Source organism: Gnatocerus cornutus, chromosome 9 (assembly GCF_029298725.1).
Source record: "Gnatocerus cornutus isolate USDA-ARS CGAHR chromosome 9, icGnaCorn1.1, whole genome shotgun sequence".
Lineage (NCBI taxonomy): Eukaryota > Metazoa > Arthropoda > Insecta > Coleoptera > Tenebrionidae > Gnatocerus > Gnatocerus cornutus.
This window is the reverse complement of record NC_142241.1, coordinates 3558861-3577548: the sequence shown is the minus strand read 5'-3', so window position 1 is coordinate 3577548 and position 18688 is coordinate 3558861. Positions and strand designations below refer to the sequence as shown.

At 31.7% G+C, this 18688-nt stretch overlaps 2 protein-coding genes across 10 annotated transcripts in view; one reads left to right on the top strand and one right to left on the bottom strand.

Moving 5' to 3' along the window:
• The window catches only part of LOC148167833 (uncharacterized), a 291253-nt gene that overhangs the window by 17988 nt on the left and 254577 nt on the right, over window positions 1–18688 (top strand). The gene's annotated exons all lie outside the window — the stretch shown is intronic.
• Window positions 15349–17489, bottom strand: LOC148167836 (atlastin-like). The gene is made up of 4 exons (XM_088045683.1): window positions 17245–17489; window positions 17047–17196; window positions 16254–16994; window positions 15349–16205 (listed from the first exon to the last, which is right to left on the bottom strand). The coding sequence occupies exons 1-4, from the start codon at window positions 17449–17451 to the stop codon at window positions 15429–15431; spliced, it is 1875 nt and encodes a 624-aa protein (XP_087901809.1). The 5' UTR covers window positions 17452–17489; the 3' UTR covers window positions 15349–15428.

Here is an 18688-nt window from a genome sequence, read left to right as displayed (position 1 = left end):
GGAATGTAGGCGCTCGAGCGGAAGGCGAACTAAGCAAAGTGCCAGATTACAAATTCAAGATATTTATGATAGTCTCGGTGGCCTGGGTTCTTCACCTCTATTGTTTACATCCTGTTACGGACATCTTGAGATTTATACCTTCAAGTAAGCCATTTGGATCCCGTTTGTGATTAATGGACGTTGGACCCACTTATTATTGCCTTAATTCCCAGTCGCGGGGACATAATTAACATCATTCCCAGAAATATTATCAACTGCTCAAGAACCACACTTTCACTCATTTTACTCTCTTTGAGAAATCTCGGCAATTTTTTATTTCTTTGGGATTTTTCAACAATCTTGAGAACCTACAAACGCTTGTGATCTAGAGCACTGGAAAGTCATTCGCGTTCACTTTTTTTTTTAGTTTTGCTTAACAAAACTCTATAATACATCATTAAAAAGGTAATTAAATAATTAAGCTTTTGAACGAACTATCAAAGAGTTAGTTTTTGCCAATATGTATATTTGAGAAAAACATGAAAATTTCGAAAAACGAACGGTTTTTAAAACTTTTTCTTACTTTTTTGCAAAGAACTCCTAAATTGGTACTGATTTTTACTGCAATGTGGGTTCTTATGGAAGTTCTAGTCATTGAAGTTAGATACATGACGAGGTTAAGTTGGTAAAACGTGCCAATTGTCATCAAACGACGTTTGTTACTCTTTAAGGTTTTTCCAACTTTTAGTTAACTTATAGTTACGCAACAGTTAAAAATAGCTAGAAGTTAACTTATAAGAAAAAATTCAAGTGTTTTTCCACAATATTTCAGCTTAGAGTTAGTAAACTGATAGTTAACCAAAAAAATTGTTATGTTGTCAAAATTTAAATGACGGTTTCTAGTTATTCTTGACTAATTTTTGACTTTTTTCCAAACTCCATAAGATCTCTTTGCAACATTTTTTGTTTTGATCTTTGATTCGTTGTATAAGTTTTCTGCCATATTTCAAGTTTAGCGTAAACAAGTAGGACTTCACAAGATAATCGCCATTTCCCAAAAGAACACAATTTTTATAATTACCAGCTGCAAACCCACGCATCAGTAAAAAATAACAAAAAATATGCACATCATAAGATCCTGGCCAGCGAGCAACAATATCTAAAATATTTGTGATAGTTTGCACATTGAAAGAAAAATATTGTTTTTGGTTTCTGTATAAATGTATAAATTAAGGTCTAAGGGAAGCCAAGGCCTCAGTACCTTTTTTTATTGTCTTCGACGTAGTGAATTTATGAAGCCCGTTTGAATTCGCAAGTATTTTTGCAAAAACTCAAAAATCGTAAAAAAAAAATTTGCGTCAGTTTCTAAAGCTTTGTCAACTATAAGCGTATGCAGATTTTTAAAATTTGATCCTTAAAATTAAAGACTTGATTTAAAATTAGAGAATTAAAATTTTAGGGTCGGACCCCCTATGTAGCCGACAAGCGAAAGCATTGAAAAATTCGTTTGCTTCTAATTTTTCAAAATGGTTTACTCGTTGTTCTAACAGACGACGTCTTCTCATAGGCAAATAATCCTCACTATTACTGTACACATTTATATAATACCATTTATCTATTGTGACACTTGTAGTAAAATTTGTAAATTCTTAATTCTCTAAATTAACGTAAGTTAACAAGTTAACCCGAACTTCATGTACTAGTCAAATTTAATTGTGAGTTAACTCAGAACTATTAGTTAATTAAAACTGTGAGTTAACTAAAAATGGAAGAACCCAGCCTAAATCTCATAATTTTGACAAGCAACTGGCAGAAGTTCTAATTTAAAAACAGTGTTTTAAGGTATTTTTTTAAAGAATTGAAAAACAATGCTATAATGCACCTCTTAAACCATAATTTTTCCGAATTTGCTGTAGCAGCAGAGCTGTTTCCGCATTTGTTAATAAACCATTTCGACATTGAATGCGTTAATAGCTTCCTTACCACAGCAACGTGGGAAATTAAAAAAAAATCCAAATTAGGAAAAAATACTATACAGGGTCCGGCAACAGTTGTGTCTACCCTCAAAATCGTCTTTAATTTTAAAGTTACAATTTTGAAAATTGGCATACGCTCATAGTTGACGAAGCTCTAGAAATTGACGCAAAAATTTGTTTTTTATCACAGTTTGGTTGGCGTCGCGACGCCTAAGAAGTATAATTTTTAGCGATTTTTGAGTTTTTGCACAAATATTCGCGAATTCGATTTTGTTTCAACATAACTGTGATCCCAATATCTGAGTTTTTATTTTAAATCTACTGCAACTTGTGTCTAAAATTTGCGAAAAAAACGCTGTTTTATCAAGTTAGTTTTCAAAATTATGACAGCGCAGCGGCAAACTACGTTTACAGCAAAATTTCACAAGTCACTTCATTCACTCTTATAAAGGTTAATTTTGATTAACACGGGCATGTTGCACTTTATGGACACCAGAAATCGTTAATTAACATCGACAAAGCGACAATTTTACCAAGTAAGACTTTTGTTACAGTCTAAAGCGAGCCAAAGGATAGATGTCATTAGTGACACAAGATCGTGACAGATGGGTGTAAACGTAGTTCCCAATTTTCACGTAATGAAATTGGAAACTAACTTGATAAAACAGCATTTTTTCTCAAATTTTGAAGACAATTTGCATTGAATCTAAAATAACAACTGAGATATTTTTAACACATTTATATTGAAAAAAAATTAAATTAGAGTTTGATATCACAAACCCTCACAATTAACTAAAAATTACGTTTTTAAGGCGTCGCGACGCCAAAACTATCGGTTATAAAAAACAAATTTTGCGCCAGCTTCTAGAGCTTTGTCAACTGTAAGCGTATGTAAATTTTGAAAATTTTATCTTTAAAATTAAAGACGATTTTAGGGGTGGACACAAGTGTTGCCGGACCCTGTATATGCCTAAAATTAGCACAAGTGTTTGAATACGAATATTATAAAACTCGTTTTAGAAGAATGCGTTTTAGTATGTGATGCTATTTTTTATTGAGGCATTGATTTAACGTTTTTTAAGAAAATTTATAAGTTTCTATTTAGGGACATTTTGTCAGAATGTTGGTATAACATCATTCAAGTGACAACTGTCATCAAATGACGTTTATTACTTGTTGCATCTCATAATATTGACAAGCAATTGACAGACTTAAACAGTGCTTTATGGACTTTTTTACGACAATTGAAAAACAATGTTATAATGACACTCTTAAAGCACCAAATCAATTTTTGCAATAAGTTACGAATTGCATACCGTCTAACATCCATTTTGCACGAGTAGGTACAAGATTTTTTCTACAATCGCAATCAAAATTCAAAATTTAACGTTAAATACTTCAAGTGACAATTCTGACGATTATTTTAAAAGTGACACTTTACTTGAACATTTCCACACTATTTTGGGGTGCGGGTTCAATTACTCAAATCCTGAGTTTTATGCAGATTCAACGGTAGGAATTTAAGAAATCTGTGTATTTATATTATTATTACGATTGCTTATTTAGAACTTCAATTTCTGTCAAAGTACTCTTTTATCGCTTTTATGAACTGTCTAAAAAAATGTCAGTTCGAACTTAATTTAACAATTAAAATGTCAACTTTGTATAGTGATTATTAATGACAATCAAGTGATTATTGATGACAATCAAAATATCAACTTTATACAGGGTGATGAAAAAACCATGTCTTTTTCAGGTAAACCATCTCAGAAATCAAAGCAAAATTAATTGAAACCCATTCCTTTTCACAATATGGATTTTTTCAAAGGAAAAACTTGGCACTGCTGCTCAACCCTTTCTAATAAAATTTATACATTCAGCAGTCTCCGTAACTAAGCAACTAATACTAAGAGTTTTACAATGTTGCAACATTGAAAATTTTTCTGCAAAGCCAAGAAATGCACTTTTTGTCTTTTCTTTGATACAGAATATTATTAATTGTAAAAAGTGTGAAGTCTAACAATGAAATTGTTATAAAAAGTTTATAAAAGAAAGCTTCTATCTTAGTTAAAAAAACACAGATTTGCTGCAACATGGTAGCATGGGCGTTTTTTTTTCATCACTCTGCGATTGTTGCAAAAGCTATTTCCGCATTTGTTTTAAATGCGATAATAGACCATTTTTACATCGAATACATTAATAGCTTTCTTAGTCTTTTCTGTTAAGGCGTTTTTTTTAAGTTTTTTTGTGGAAAAACATTTTGAATTTTTTTTAGGGACATTTTCCTAGGACAGTTGGAAAAACCACATTTTAGTGTCAACTGTCATTAAATGACGTTTATTACTCGTTGCAGTCGTCCATTGGGGTTTAGAAGAATGTCATTTCCAATTTAAAATGGCAATCAGAATGTCAACTTTGTAAAGAAAATTAATTTTTCTAATTTGCTGTTGCAATAGAGGTATTTTCGCATTTGTTTTGAATGCGTTAGTAGACCATTTCCACATCGGATGCGTTAATAGATTCGTTACCATAGCAACGGGGGAAATAAAACAAATTGTATTTAATATAGAAGACACTCGTCCTTTTAGCACTTACGAATATTACAAAACTTTTTTGTTGAGGCATTTTTTTAAGTTTTTTGAAGTTGCCATGTAGGAATATTTTGCTAGAACGGTTGGTAAAACATCCGTCAAGTGTCAACTGTCACTAAATGACGTTTATTATTAGATGAATTTTATAGTTTTAAAAACATTGTTTTTAACTTCTGTATGGTTTAAAACCAACAATAAACATAATAACAAAAAATGAAAATTGTCAAGCTTAAAAGAAGAAACAACAAAAAAAACTGAGGATCTAATTAAGGAAAACCTCAGAAAATGAAAACATTAGAAATATAGAAAGACAAGACTGAAAAAGAAAACAACCAATGGACAAAAAAATAAGTAAATAAAAAAAGAATTAAAATTGAAAAATAAAAACAGCTTAAAAACATGAAGCACGATGAATTGGGGAAAAAATAAAATAAAACTACACAATTTCCAAGTGTATTTCAGAAAGCGTCAATTGTAATTCAGATTAGTAAGTTTAATTTCAGAAAGCGTTAATTGTAGTGTAGATTAGTCAAGTTAATTTCAGATAATATTAATTGTAATTCAAATTAATAAATTGTATTTCAGAAGAGATCACTTGTAATTCCGATTTGATATAATGAATTTCAACCTCATGCCAAAGATGCCGGTCTACCACAAAATATTGCATTGAAATCTCACTATAGAAAAACGTGTAATTTTTAAGATTATTTAAGATTTTATACTGAGGTTTTTGGAAAAAGAGTCATTGAAATCCTGCAGACGGCACAATTGTCTTGTAAATTAATTGTTAAATGTACAGACGCAGTACCGAAATTTCATGTTGAATAACAAATTTTATTTTAACCTACGTGGTACATATTCAAAAATTGAAAAATTTCAAGTAAATTGAAATTCATTTGATCAAATCTGAATTTACAAATGATCTTTTCAGAAATACAATTTATTAATCTGAATTACAATTGATATTTTCTGATATTAACTCGACTAATCTGAACTGCAATAGATATTTTCTGAAATCAACTTGATCCATTCTGAAATAGTGTAGAAACACACTCAAAATATAACAGAAAGTTTTAATTTTTTTTAATTTTATGTTAACTTCTAAACGATAAGAGATAGCAATGCACTTGTCGACGCGTCAAAAAGGCATGATTTCACTTTTTTCAACGATTTACTTTAACGAAAAATCAATATAATAATTCTTGAGTTATATAGAAAATTGCATATGAAAACATTTTTTTTAAGACAAGACCAGTTTTACTTTATGTGAAGTAAATCTGGGAACATCGAGTAAAAAAAATCGATGTTGAACTCAATTTCAACAAGAGCACAATTACATCGATCTCCAATAAATCGGAGAAAACATCGATTTTGAAAAATAGTAAATAAAAAAACTTAATATAGCATAGTTTATTGTAAAAAACAAAAATAAATACAATTTTTAATAAAGCAACAAAATAACACGAAAAAACAAGAAGAACAAAAATAAATAAAAAGCTTAAGTAATAAACAAAATAATAAGAAATTAAATTATAAAAAAATAACAAATTCAAGATTAATAAGAATAAACAAAATTCCAAAATATAACCTTAAATTAAATTCCAGTCTTTGTTATAAATATCACCAAAATCAAGAGTGTAAAATAAAATACACACATCGAAACCGCAATTATCGATTTTTAATGATACATCGAAAATAAAAATATATGTATTAAAAATCGATGTTTTTTTGGCAAAATCGATATTAATAAAAAATCGATGTAAAAATCGCAGATTTAATGGGAAGTACTAATACTAGCGATGAATTTCATGTCGCAATTTCATAACCTTGCCAGTTTTCAAGAAAAAGTGAAGAAAATTTTTGTGCAGTAGAAAAAAAAAATACTATATTTGGCAACAAGAGGTGAAAATCATAGTTTCCTCGTGAGTTGTTGTGTTGACAAACAAAAAGTGTAAACAAACTCAACGAACGAAGAAATCGATGTTAACCTCTAATTGCAAATGCACAAAAAAAAATTAACACAGGTGTAAATTTTAGAAATTTTCATTTTTTATTTTTTTTTGACTCCTCATTTCAGCACGATTTTTGATGTTAGAATGAAGGCCACCAAAAATTGTTTAAGAATGGTTAAGAAAGTCATTGGTTGCATTTAAAGTTTGTTTTTTTGGCATTTCGACTTTTTTATGACAATATGCCACTTTTTGAAAAAAATATTTTTGGGAATTTATGAATTTAAGATGTAATAAATTCGTTTTCCTCCTGGCTTCTTTTTTATTCTCTTTGATTCCTCGTCCACCCCCAACCAGCATTAATTTCCTTAAGAAACAAATAAGATTCCATTGAATCGAATCTAGAGATCGAAAAACTATTCCCTCTCCCCCGTTGGAATTCTCCTCACGCCACCTCTGGATATTATCAGCTTAACCGCAAGCCGTCTCATATTCTCGGCATGCGTTGACGGTGTCCACGTATAAGAAATCAGGGGCCGTCGAAATACACAAACTTGGTTAAGACCGCGTGGCAAGCAACTTGTTCAAAGGGAGAGTTTTACTTAGTAGAAGACGTTACCTGATCACAATTCCAACCGCAGCTCCTTTGGCCGCCGTCTTAACTCGCTAAGACGGCGGTTTGCGGCGGTTGCGGAGGCCGCGCAAGACGTGCCCCGACATACTGCATAAATACATTCGGGATGTGCGATGCGGCCAAAGACCCCCTTCTGTTCTCGCAACCCTTCGGGCCGCAACAGGCATTAACAACTTGTTCATAAGAACACTGCCGAATGACTTATTCACGGGACAAGAGTTTAGAATCGCAAAGTGGTACTTATTAAATTGCGAGCGACGTGCGTTTTTTCTGTTAGTATTCATAGAGTTGGTAAGTGGTTTCTTTAAAATGCAAATGTTTGGGGATAATAAGTCAGAGAAGGGTTGCGGACATCCTTCAAGAAGAGTGTATTTATTGGAATCGCCATTTAACTTAGCCTTATACGTCGTAACGCAGGAGAAGCCCATTTGCTATTGTACGCCCGCACATAAAGGGGTTCCGTAGGGTGCCTTTCTTATATAACATAGTCTGCATTGCAATAGCTAAATTCAAAGGGGTGCGCGTTCCGCGCCGCTTCTGTTTTCTCCAGGAACGTAATGTCCACACCGTCCCTCCGCCAACAGACGAACGAAAAGGACGGAAATATCAAACGTGAAGGGCGCTTTCGTGAATTTGGCAAATTTTTGTAAGTCAGTGTTAACCCTGCGATGTCCTAGCGGGGTCATTCATTAATTATAAGAAAGGGGTTGGCGGTTGTAACACGGACTGCTGCTAATATCCATTTCTAAAGAGCGGAAATATTTTTCAGGTTCAAGTTTGAGCATCATACATCGCAAAAAAAATTCAAACTTATGCCATAATTTTGTGCTAGTTCTGTGCCAATTTGTGCTGCAATTTTTAAATTCTGTGCTCTTTTCGTTTTCGAGTTATTCAAGAATCACAAATAAATGATGCTCAAACTTGACGCCTAGCATCATATGTCATCAAAATGAATCAAACTAGTCTTATAATTTTGTGCAAATTCTGTGCTAATTTGTGCTGTAATTTTTAAAGTTTGTGCTGTTTTGGTTTTTGAGTTATTACTAAAACAAAAGTGATGCTCAACCTTGCCCTAGCATCATGAGTCACAAAAAATAGTAGGCCACCCAAAATGCAGATTTCAACAAAGTTTCTTTCAAGAAGCGTCAAGTTTGAGCACGAAACAGCTTAAATAATATGCCACCATTTTGTGCTAATTCTGTGCTAGCTAATGGTGCAATTTCCAAATTCTGTGCTCTTATCCCTTTTGAGTTATTTTTTAAAATGTACAAAAATAGTAGGCAACCCAAAATACAGAATTTATCAAATTTTCTTTAAAGAAGCGTGTAGTTTGAGCATTATGCATCTCGACTCGTCGCTGGTCAGAATTCGAGCTGAGCTGTCACATCGGGAAGGGTGTCAAGCGGTACCTCTGTTTACAACACCCCATACTGTGCTATCGTAAAGTGATTGTAAAATGATAAATGCTTATTTTGCATCTGTCTGGTAGAAATACTTTTTAATGGGTAAAATAATATGAATCAAAAAATTTTATTTTAAAATTGTAAGTTCAAAAAATAATTTAACTAGTCAAATAATAAATAGATTAAAGTATTATTTAATATTAGAATGCCAAATAGAAATTTTCTAAAAAAAACTATACTTATCTGTTTTATGTTTAATTTTATTTATTTTCAAATAGACAGGTATTTCGTATGAAGATACAAAATACATAGTATAATAATGTGAATATGTACATGTTAGTAAGTATTTATAAGAAATGTGATATTTACATAATAGGTACTTGTTTACAATATTGACAATTAACTAATACATAGGTAATACAAACTCAATGACGGCGGATCGGAATAGACAATCTTTGTCTCTTAGAGTCAATTAATTCCAGCAACATGTGATCAAAATAAAATTTAATCAATTTTGGTTCCATTTTTTTTCCAAAAAGTTGTGTCTTCAAAAATATATTCATATTTCATATCACTTTCTTGTCCAAACCAAACACCCAGAATACACATTTTTTTTCGTGTCATTGTTAACTGCCCTTGGATTTGGTAATACCAATTTTGATTTGAATTTACAATGTAAGTTGCATTTTTTTCTAGTTACCAGAAGTCAACCTTTTTATTCTCCACCGCATCTTTAAAGTTTGAATTAAAAGCTTTATACGGGCATTTTATTTCAATAATTCCGTTTTCCTCAAAATGATCGTCAGGTGTGGCAATTTATATTGTTCTCAAAGGAACAAGATTTAGTGGGTTTTTCAGTAAAAGTTGAACCGGCCGGCGGCAAAATGAAAGAAATTGGCATTACCTAGTCAACCCCGGTCAGCTTCTTAGATAACCCCTAATCCAATATTGCAAACATCAGGTAAATTGCATCCGGTCAGGTTGCTCCATAGAGTCTTACCATTCAAAACAATTTTGTTTCGTTCAACATTTTTCATTCATTGATGAACTTTTAAATTTTAGTGAAAAAAGAAAAAAATAAACATAAATAATAAAATATGTAATAAGAAAAATAATAATAAATTACTATTTTATTAAATTTCATTTGCTAAATTTTACGTTCAACACCGTGAAATAGTCGAGAAATTAATTCGTGTGTCATTGAAAGACTTTAGTTGAAAACATGACTATAAATTGAATGAATGTTCATACTACATAGTTGTTTCTATAATTTCATCCATCAAGCATTATGAAACTTCCTTGTGCTTGTACTTATTAGCACTTTTAATAACGCTCTTCTAATTGTAACCATTTTATTATCCGCTGTGCGAAACAAGCAGGTAAAAATTTTAGAAGAAATCCCTTGATTTACAACTTCCAAAGCTGGTCAAGAAACCGCAAATGAGGGTACGCTTATAAATCAACCTAGTCGTAAATTATCTGCAAAGTTCAGATCTTCGATTGAAAAATTTTTAGTTTATCTCTCTCATAACTAGACCAATTTTAATGATATCGATTTGAATTTAGCGGGAAAGTGATTTTGAAAGTATTCTTTACTAATTCTAAGTTTAAAAATTCACAAAAATCGGACATAAACTTCTATTCGTAAAACTACCCCTAAATTATCGAATTTTCAAGTCCTTTAACTTTTAAATTAAATGTTTTTTCCAATGTTTGATTCTTAGTTTTAGAAGAAAATATGAATAGAAGCAGTTGAGAATATTATAATAAATAAATATTTAGACGATACTTTACATGGGATTCTCCATAAGAAAAATGTCTTGGCACTCGCCTTAAGTAATATGCGATAATTTTGTGCTAATTCTGTGCTGATTGATGGTGCAATTTTCAAATTCTGTATTTTTTTCGTTTTTGAGATAATCTAATAAAGAAATTTGACCTATCAATTAATCTGTTTTACGATGCATGATGCTCAAACTTGACGATTTTGTTTATCAGAATAACTCAAAAACGAAAAGAGCGCAGAATTTGAAAATTGCACCATTAATCAGCACAGAATTAGTACAAAATTATGGCATATTATTTGAGCTGTTTCGTGATGCATAATGCTCAAACTTGACGCTTCTTGAAAGAAAATTCGTTGAAATCTGTATTTTAGGTTGCCTACTATTTTTTGTACGTTTTTTTGAAATATCTCAAAAACGAAAAGAGCACAGAATTTAAAACTTGCAGCACAAATTAGCACAGAATTAGCACAAAATTATAAGACCAATTTGATCAATTTTTGTGACTCGTGATGCTAGGCGTCAAGTTTGAGCATCATTTTTGTTTCTTAAATAACTCGAAAACGAAAAGACTAAAGCATTTAAAAATTGCAGCACAAATTGAGACAGAATTAGCACAAAATTATGGCATATGTTTGATTTTTTTTGCGATGTATGATGCTCAAACTTGACGGACCTCCAGTATGTCCCCGGATTGAGTTCACAAGAGGAAAAAAAACGTTATTTTTCATTTTACAAAAATATTACAAAGGAATAATATTTTTGCTTAATTTAAAATAAATAAAACTTCAATTAAAACTTTAATATTATCAAGCTGTGTTCTTAAAATCGAAAAAAAAACAAAAAATAACGAAGGACTTTTTTATTTTTAATTTTGCAAAAAATGTCAAAGGAATGAAATTTGTTTTTTAACTCAAACCAATTTCCACTATTTGATTAACTCATTACCTGTTTTAGCACAAAGTTTTAAGACTGTTTTCTCTGTTTGTTTAAGACAAATTTTCTCAATTATTGTTAAGGATGCAATTGCATTTCTTTTCCAATTTTGTAATACTTACACATTATTGGGTAATTTTTTCTTTAATATTTAACGCACTATTTGATACTACGAATCCACAGACTGCTATTATTTAAATACGATTACAAAATTTTATAAATAAAAATAAAGAAAAAATTAATTTTAAGAGTACAAACTAATAATTTTGAAATTTTAATTTCAGATTTATCTGTTTTGAATTAAGCAAAAAATGTTATTCCTTTATCATTTTTTTGTAAAATGAAAAATAAACTTTTTTTCCTCTCTTGTGAACTCAATCCCGGGACATACTGTATATTTTTCCTGTTATAAATTTCTTTCAAAATCGGTCCGATAGAGCATCACTTGGAAATCTTACTGCCCGAAATGATATGTCGTGAAAAGTAAAGTTATATCCTTGTACACTTAAAAATCTGAGAAGGGCTCTGGGAAGCGGGAAATTTATGGACGACTCGGAGGAAGTCTGGATAAAACTCGATATAAAAGTGGATAACATGCTAGGGAAGGTCAAATGTTTCGTGAAGCGTATTATCCTTTTTTTAGTTGTTCAACTCGAGATTTATTATTATAATAACTACATAATAATGTCGTCTGCGTCTATTTGAAGGCAGTTTATGTTTTTTATTGCCGCTTTTTACAGCGACCACACCATGCACGACTGATTTATCTTTTTTACGGGGCTTTCGATAAACTCGGACCTGTCAACATTATGTCTTTTGGATTATTTATCAAATACAGAGCAATCCAATAATCACTCTCAATTACAAACATTTGGAATCTCATAGCCGCGTCCTTTATTGCCATTTGACAACTGGCATTTCAAGGATACACGTGAGAATTGGTGTCCGACAATTCGTTCCTCACCAATTCGTCCCCAAAGCAAATTGCCCCCAGTTCAATTTGTCTCGGTGATATGTGATAATAAATTAAAGAATGTGAATTATAATATTGGTACCTCAGAAGCATAAGGGTTTATCTCCATAAATTAGAGTTTCGAGAAAATTAACAAACCAGGTATTCTAAAAAGTCACAATGGTGTTATTAATCTCTTTTCAAATATGCAATTTAAGACCAAATTGCGAGTTATTGATGACTATTTATTTCAAATCGTGCGTAATAGTCGTTACCTTTGATCCAAAAATAATTTTTTGGGCATATTTTTATACTTGGTTCCTTATGCTTCTAAGAAAAATTAGATTATCTGGACTTAAGTCACAGTCAGTAATAGAAATTTTCAAAAAAAATTAACAATGTTTTTACAAAAAAAAGGTAATACGTTATTAGAAATAATGGCTAACAAAGATATATTAAAATTAACCCAAATTCAGCAACTTCTATGGACTATTTTAACTTAAAAAAAAACTCCCACAGTTTGTTCTGGTGACACCAAAAATGTCGAAATTAAAGCGCGTTCAAGTTTTTTTTGTAAAGTTTTTTAGCTGCTCAAAATAAAAATTTCTACAAATTCTCCCTTTCGCTCTAAAATTTTGTAAATCGGCATTCTATTCTAATTTCTAAAAATTTGACTTTTTGATCTAAATTTTTGCAAATTAGTGATTTTACTAAAAAAAAACAAAAGAAACAACAAGTATAAATTTCGTTCCTGTCCCACTAAAAATAACGAAATTACAGTGCTGAAAAAAATTGACATTTTTACAGTTGTCCAAATAAAAAGTTCTAAATATTTTTCTTTTTGGTCTAAACTTTTCTAAATTGGTACTATTAATAAGACAGACAAGACTTATAAACGCCACAAATTTGGTTATACAGGTGTCCGGAAAGTGGCGCACCACTTTGATAGAGGGTAATTGGGTGGTCCCCCCGAGTACCAAAAAAATGTTAAAAAAAAATCCAGACTGTTTTCGCAGGACCAAAAAAAAATTTGGAAAATGGCAACATTGCTGGACTGTTGAACGAGTATTGTATCTATGGTTTCATGTGAACGATGCTGATCGAGATTGTTGATTAAAAAATCTTGTTAACAGTTTTTAGGCATTTCTTACAAGATTTTTCCGATTTTCTTTGCACCATGCCTTTGCGCAAAATGTCCTTTAGGTAACAAATTCATTTGAACGTAAAAGGATTGCTCAGAAATTGTGAATTTTTGCATCAAACTTTGTCTCTTCAATCCATCATATCTCGAAAAATTGAAGACATGGATTTTTTTTTTAACATTTTTCCGGTGATCTATGTCATTGTCCGATGATACAGTTTCACGGTGGTGCGCGACTTTCCGGACACTCTGTATGTAGTGGCATCAAAAATGAAAAACTTACAGGTCTAATTTTTATAGTCAATTTTTTTATTAAAAAACAAAAATGTTTCTTTGCTCCTCGAAATCAAAATTTCTAAAAATTCGCTTTTCGGTCTAAATTTTTCTAAATCGACACTCTTAATAAGGCTGTCAAGAGTGATAATCTCTACAAATGTCGTTAAAATCGCATAAAAAAATAAAAATGTTACTGGATTTAAAAAAAAAAATGGTGGCATTTTTGGTCTTACAACAAAAATTTTAATGGAATGTTCCAATACACGGATTTTTTTCTTTAGTATCCCCAAATAATATACTTGCGTTTATCATCAATTTGAGTAAGTTTGGATCAGTTGAGTAACAAAATCACCTTGAAATGTAGACCTATAAGGAGTTGGTTCTTTATGCTTCTAACATTATGTGGTACTTAGTTCCTTAGAGAAACCTAAAATCGTTTGTTTTTGATCTAATGGGGAATATTTTTATCTGTCTTAAAGAAGATGTAAAGAGTAATAAAAAAAATGTAACTCATTTTTCACAAAAATTGGAGATAAACTCTTATGCTTCTGAGGTACCGATATACAGGTAGATTTGGAAATAGAAGCGGAAAAAAAACGTTACAGCTTGTTGTAAATGATGGAAGTTGGCAGGTTTCGTTTTTTAAATCGAAGCCTCAGTTTAAACAAAATAATAAAAAAAAATAATTGCAATTTTCATGCTAGGCCAATAATTACTAAGGTTACATAGGTACCACATTATTAATCAACAAAATGTATCTCTACGTTATCAGTGGCGCTAAGTAAGGTCAGTATTTTGGAATTTTTCTCTTTTACCTTAAAATTAATAAAAACCACCGAAATCGTCTTTCCGTAAATCCGTGTTTTTTTTCGTTTTTATTTCAAAATCACCTTGTATTTTTAAATAAAATTGACATTTGCAACAAGGTGAGTATACATGCATTAATAAAATTTGTTTTTTTTTTCAGTTTAAAAGATGTAAAATTGGCACTGGTAGATAAAAACAGTCATGGAGAATCTTTAGACATCTACAAATTTGCAATATTATCATCCGATAAATACGCATTGCATATTAATAAGGGTCTGATAGAAAATTAAATTTGAATGATTCTAAATAATTTTTGATGATTAAAAATTTCAATAATTTTCGATGTCTTTCAATTGCAACTGAATTTTCAACTTGTAGAAATATACAAAAAAAGTTTTATGAAAATTATTATTTCTACTATTTCTAGCCAGAGATGATTTTGTAGCTTTTGAAAATGTTGGCTTAATTGACTCTTTTAAGATTTTTTTACAAAGTCGTTATCTACAGTGATGTCTGATATTGTGGTTAGAATCTTTGCACTTGATTCGGGTTCACCCTGTATACAGTGCATACAAGCAAAGCTTTCAGGGACCAGTTTGGAGATGACAAATTTTTAAAGAAACGAAATCACTGAGGACAAATTACCCTGAAGACGAATTGACTGGGCACAAAAATAGTTGCGGTCGAACCTATTTTTCCATTACATGGAAACTGCCCTGAAATACAAACAAAAGGAAAGCAAAAGTACGTGTTGTGATTATTTTTTCATAAGAGAACTTTTTGCAATACAATGAAAATGTTTCATTAAAATTCTCAGTTTGACGTCAAATTGCTTGACAAAAAAAAGATTATTTCTTCAATCAAAGACTTGACTGAAAATTTCAAAACCAACTACGAATGATTTTTTTTTATTGCACGATATTTGTTTTACTCTCATTTCTATTATATTTATTTTTTAACAAACAAAATTGTAAGACAAGTTTGAAAAAATAGAAGAATATTATACAATTATACAACGCTCGGTTTCTTCATTGGATTCTCCTTCATCGTTTGCTTCTTCAATCGTCTTACTCAACTCCTCAACTTCCTTCTTTAGTTCATTTTGAACAGTTTCAAGGTGTTTGTTTGCAAGCCGTAATTTTTCATTTTCGTTTTCCATCTTTTTTATCTCATCTTCCAACATTTTTAATTTTTCGTTAAAAGTCCGCTCGTATTGTTCTTTTTGATGCGCTAGTTTCTCTTCGTATTTTTTTTGCCTTTCTTCCTTGTGGCGGTTCTCTTCGTCGATTTTCTTTCGTTCGTCTGTAAGACGCTCGGCCGTAACTCGTAATTCTTCATTTTTGTTTTCCACCTTCTTTATCTCATCTTCTAACATTTTTAATTTTTCGTTAATCGTCCGCTCGTATTGTTCTTTTTGATGCCCTAGTTTCTCTTCGTATTTTTTTTGCCTTTCTTCCTTGTGGCAGTTCTCTTCGTCGATTTTCTTTCGTTCGTCTGTAAGACGCTCGGCCGTAACTCGTAATTCTTCATTTTTGTTTTCCACCTTCTTTATCTCATCTTCTAACATTTTTAATTTTTCGTTAATCGTCCGCTCGTATTGTTCTTTTTGATGCGCTAGTTTTTTTTCAAACCCGCGCTCCATATGGTCGTGTTTTGTCTGGATAGACTCAAACTTCTCGAGGAGTTTCTCCTGCTCATGGTACGCAAACTCTCGTTCTTTTTCTTGCTTCATTATTCTTTTCGTTTGTCGATATTTCAAAAAGGTTTCTTCTATTGCCTGAAAAGAAGAAGATTAGATGGCTGGAACGTATAGTAAAGTACTTACTTTTTTTAGTTTCTTTTTAAGGGTTTTCTTTAGTTCTGATTCTTTCGTTTGATCGTCAAACATGTAAAGCACCTTTAATTTTTCTAGTGAGTGATGCTCCTCCAAAAGCTTGTTTTCAATGTCTTCAGAAAAAGCAGTCATAGCATTTGTGTACTTTTCCAACGATTCATAATAGGCGGCCTTCAATAGAGCCTCATCAATGGACGGAGCTTTCCCTTCTTGGAAATTTTGACAAAACGTTTGGATCAAATAGTACAAGTCAGAAACCGTTATAGCTTTCCCGTCTATTTTCTTTGGTGCTAAATTCTCAGGTGTCAGAGAATTTGCAACAAACTCTTTCACGTACTGCAAAAATTTTGGACTAACTCGTTCTCCGGGTGGAGGCAGCAAATAACAAGAAATATTCTCAAAAAGTTTGAAAATTCTCTCTCTCAATATTTCTTGTTTCTTGGTGACATTCTTTGACTGGTGGAGGCGTTCCAGCAGTTCTTTACCCCCTTGCAGCCCAAAATCGTACTCGAATTGAAATGGCCAGTCACGGATCAACAAGCAAAGATGTTGAAGACTAGGCTTGGTAGAAATAGCTTCAAAAAGAGCTAAATCATATTCATGCAAATTCTCCGCCACGTTGAGGATCTGAAAGGAGCTGAGCAGTGTTGCTATGGTAAAAACTGGTACCGGGTCCTCTGGAGTCTTCTTGGAGTGTGACATTCCTTGGGTGTCCCAAAGTACGATTGCTATCTATGGAAGAAAACCATTAATTCCTGCATGATTACAGTTTTGAGTAAGGTACTTCTTCGCCTGATGGTACTTTTGCTACGAAAATTTCCGGCCAAACTACAATTCCATTTGTGTGTCTGTCACGTCCAGATTTCCAGGGAAAACCGGGAGTTGGGTCTTCTTGTTCCAAACATTTTAGAGGCAGTATCTTCTTTGCTTGGTACTAATGTGGATCAGTGAAATAAATCATTGAAACATATTCGATACTTACCTCTGATTTTAAGTATTGAAGTAATAAGTTGAGAAAAAATGACTTTCCTTGCCGAAGAATTCCGGTAATTGAGACAACACAGACCTGTTTGTCTTTGAATTCGGGATTTAGAAAAATTTTTCGCAGAGTCTCCTCATTGCAGGTAATCTTGAACTCTTGGTGTACCTCAACGATCTGTTGAGCTGAAGGTTCTAGAAGATTTACCATTTTGTTGAAAAATTAACTGGGGAATGACCGAAATCTAAGTGCAGCTCTATATCTGGGAAATACCAAGATTCAAATTTGATAGCAGTATCTTTCAAATCTTATCACAATTACGTTTTGAAGCTTGGTTTCTAAGAATTGTTTTCTGCAACATTTGATAAGGCTTATCTTGAAGATATTTTGTAATATGGTTCTGGGAAAAACTAAAGAAAGCGATAAAATCTTAATTTAACAAGGAAAGTGTAACGGATCAAAAAAAAATATCCTGAAGGAGTAGACGTATTTAACGTCTAAATTCGGTGCAGAGTTGATGCATTGTGAAAAACAAATTATTAGATTTCCAAGAAAATTTAACAAAATTTACATGGAAAAAAAATATATGTAATTCATAACTCTAGAACTTTGCACACCCTGTATGTGAAATCTACATAAACCTAGGTGCGTAAAGTTTGAGCATCATAAATCCCAAAAAAAATCAAACATATGTCATAATTTTGTGCTGATTCTGTGCTAATTGGTGCTGCAATTCTTAAATTTTGTGCTTTTTTCGTCTTTAAGTTATTTCAAAAACAAAAATGGGTGAGCGTCAAGTTTGAGCATCATACATTGCGAAACAGATTAATTGATCTGCCATAATTTTGTGCTAATTAGTAGTGCAATTTCCAAATTTTGTGCTCTTTTTGATTTTGAGTTATTTAAAAAACATACAGAAAATAGAAGGCAACCCAAAATACAGATTTCAACGAATTCTTTTTGAAGAAGCGTCAAGTTTGAGCATCATGCACCACACAAAACAGCTTAAGTGATATGCCATAATTTGGTGCTAATTCTGTGCTAATTAGTGCTGCAGTTTCTAAATTCTGTGCTCTTTTGGTTTTTAAGTTGTTGTTATAAACAAATTAGAACGATTGTCAAGTTTGAGTATCATGCCACGAAAAACAGATTAATCGATACGTCATAATTTTGTGCTAATTATGTGCTAATTAGTGGTGCAGTTTCCAAATTTTGTACTCTTTTCGATTTTGAGTTATTTAAAAAAACACACAGAAAATAGAAGGCAATCCAAAATACAGATTTCAACGAATTCTTTTTGAAGAAGCGTCAAGTTTGAGCATCGCGAAACAGAATAATCGATATGCCCTAATTTTGTGCTAATTCTGTGCTAATTGGTAGGACAATTTCCAAATTCTGTGCTCTTTTCGTTTTTGAGTTATTTCAAAAAACAAATTTGAACGAGCGT

Bases quoted from the DNA above. Each gene is read 5' to 3' on its own strand.
- LOC148167836 (XM_088045683.1), bottom strand. From the start codon at position 17,451: ATGGTAAATCTTCTAGAACCTTCAGCTCAACAGATCGTTGAGGTACAC. The intron at 17,197-17,244 runs GTAAGTATCGAA...GATCCACATTAG, and splicing joins TTCAATACTTAAAATCAGAG to TACCAAGCAAAGAAGATACT. The intron at 16,995-17,046 runs GTACCTTACTCA...TTTCTTCCATAG, and splicing joins AAGTACCATCAGGCGAAGAA to ATAGCAATCGTACTTTGGGA.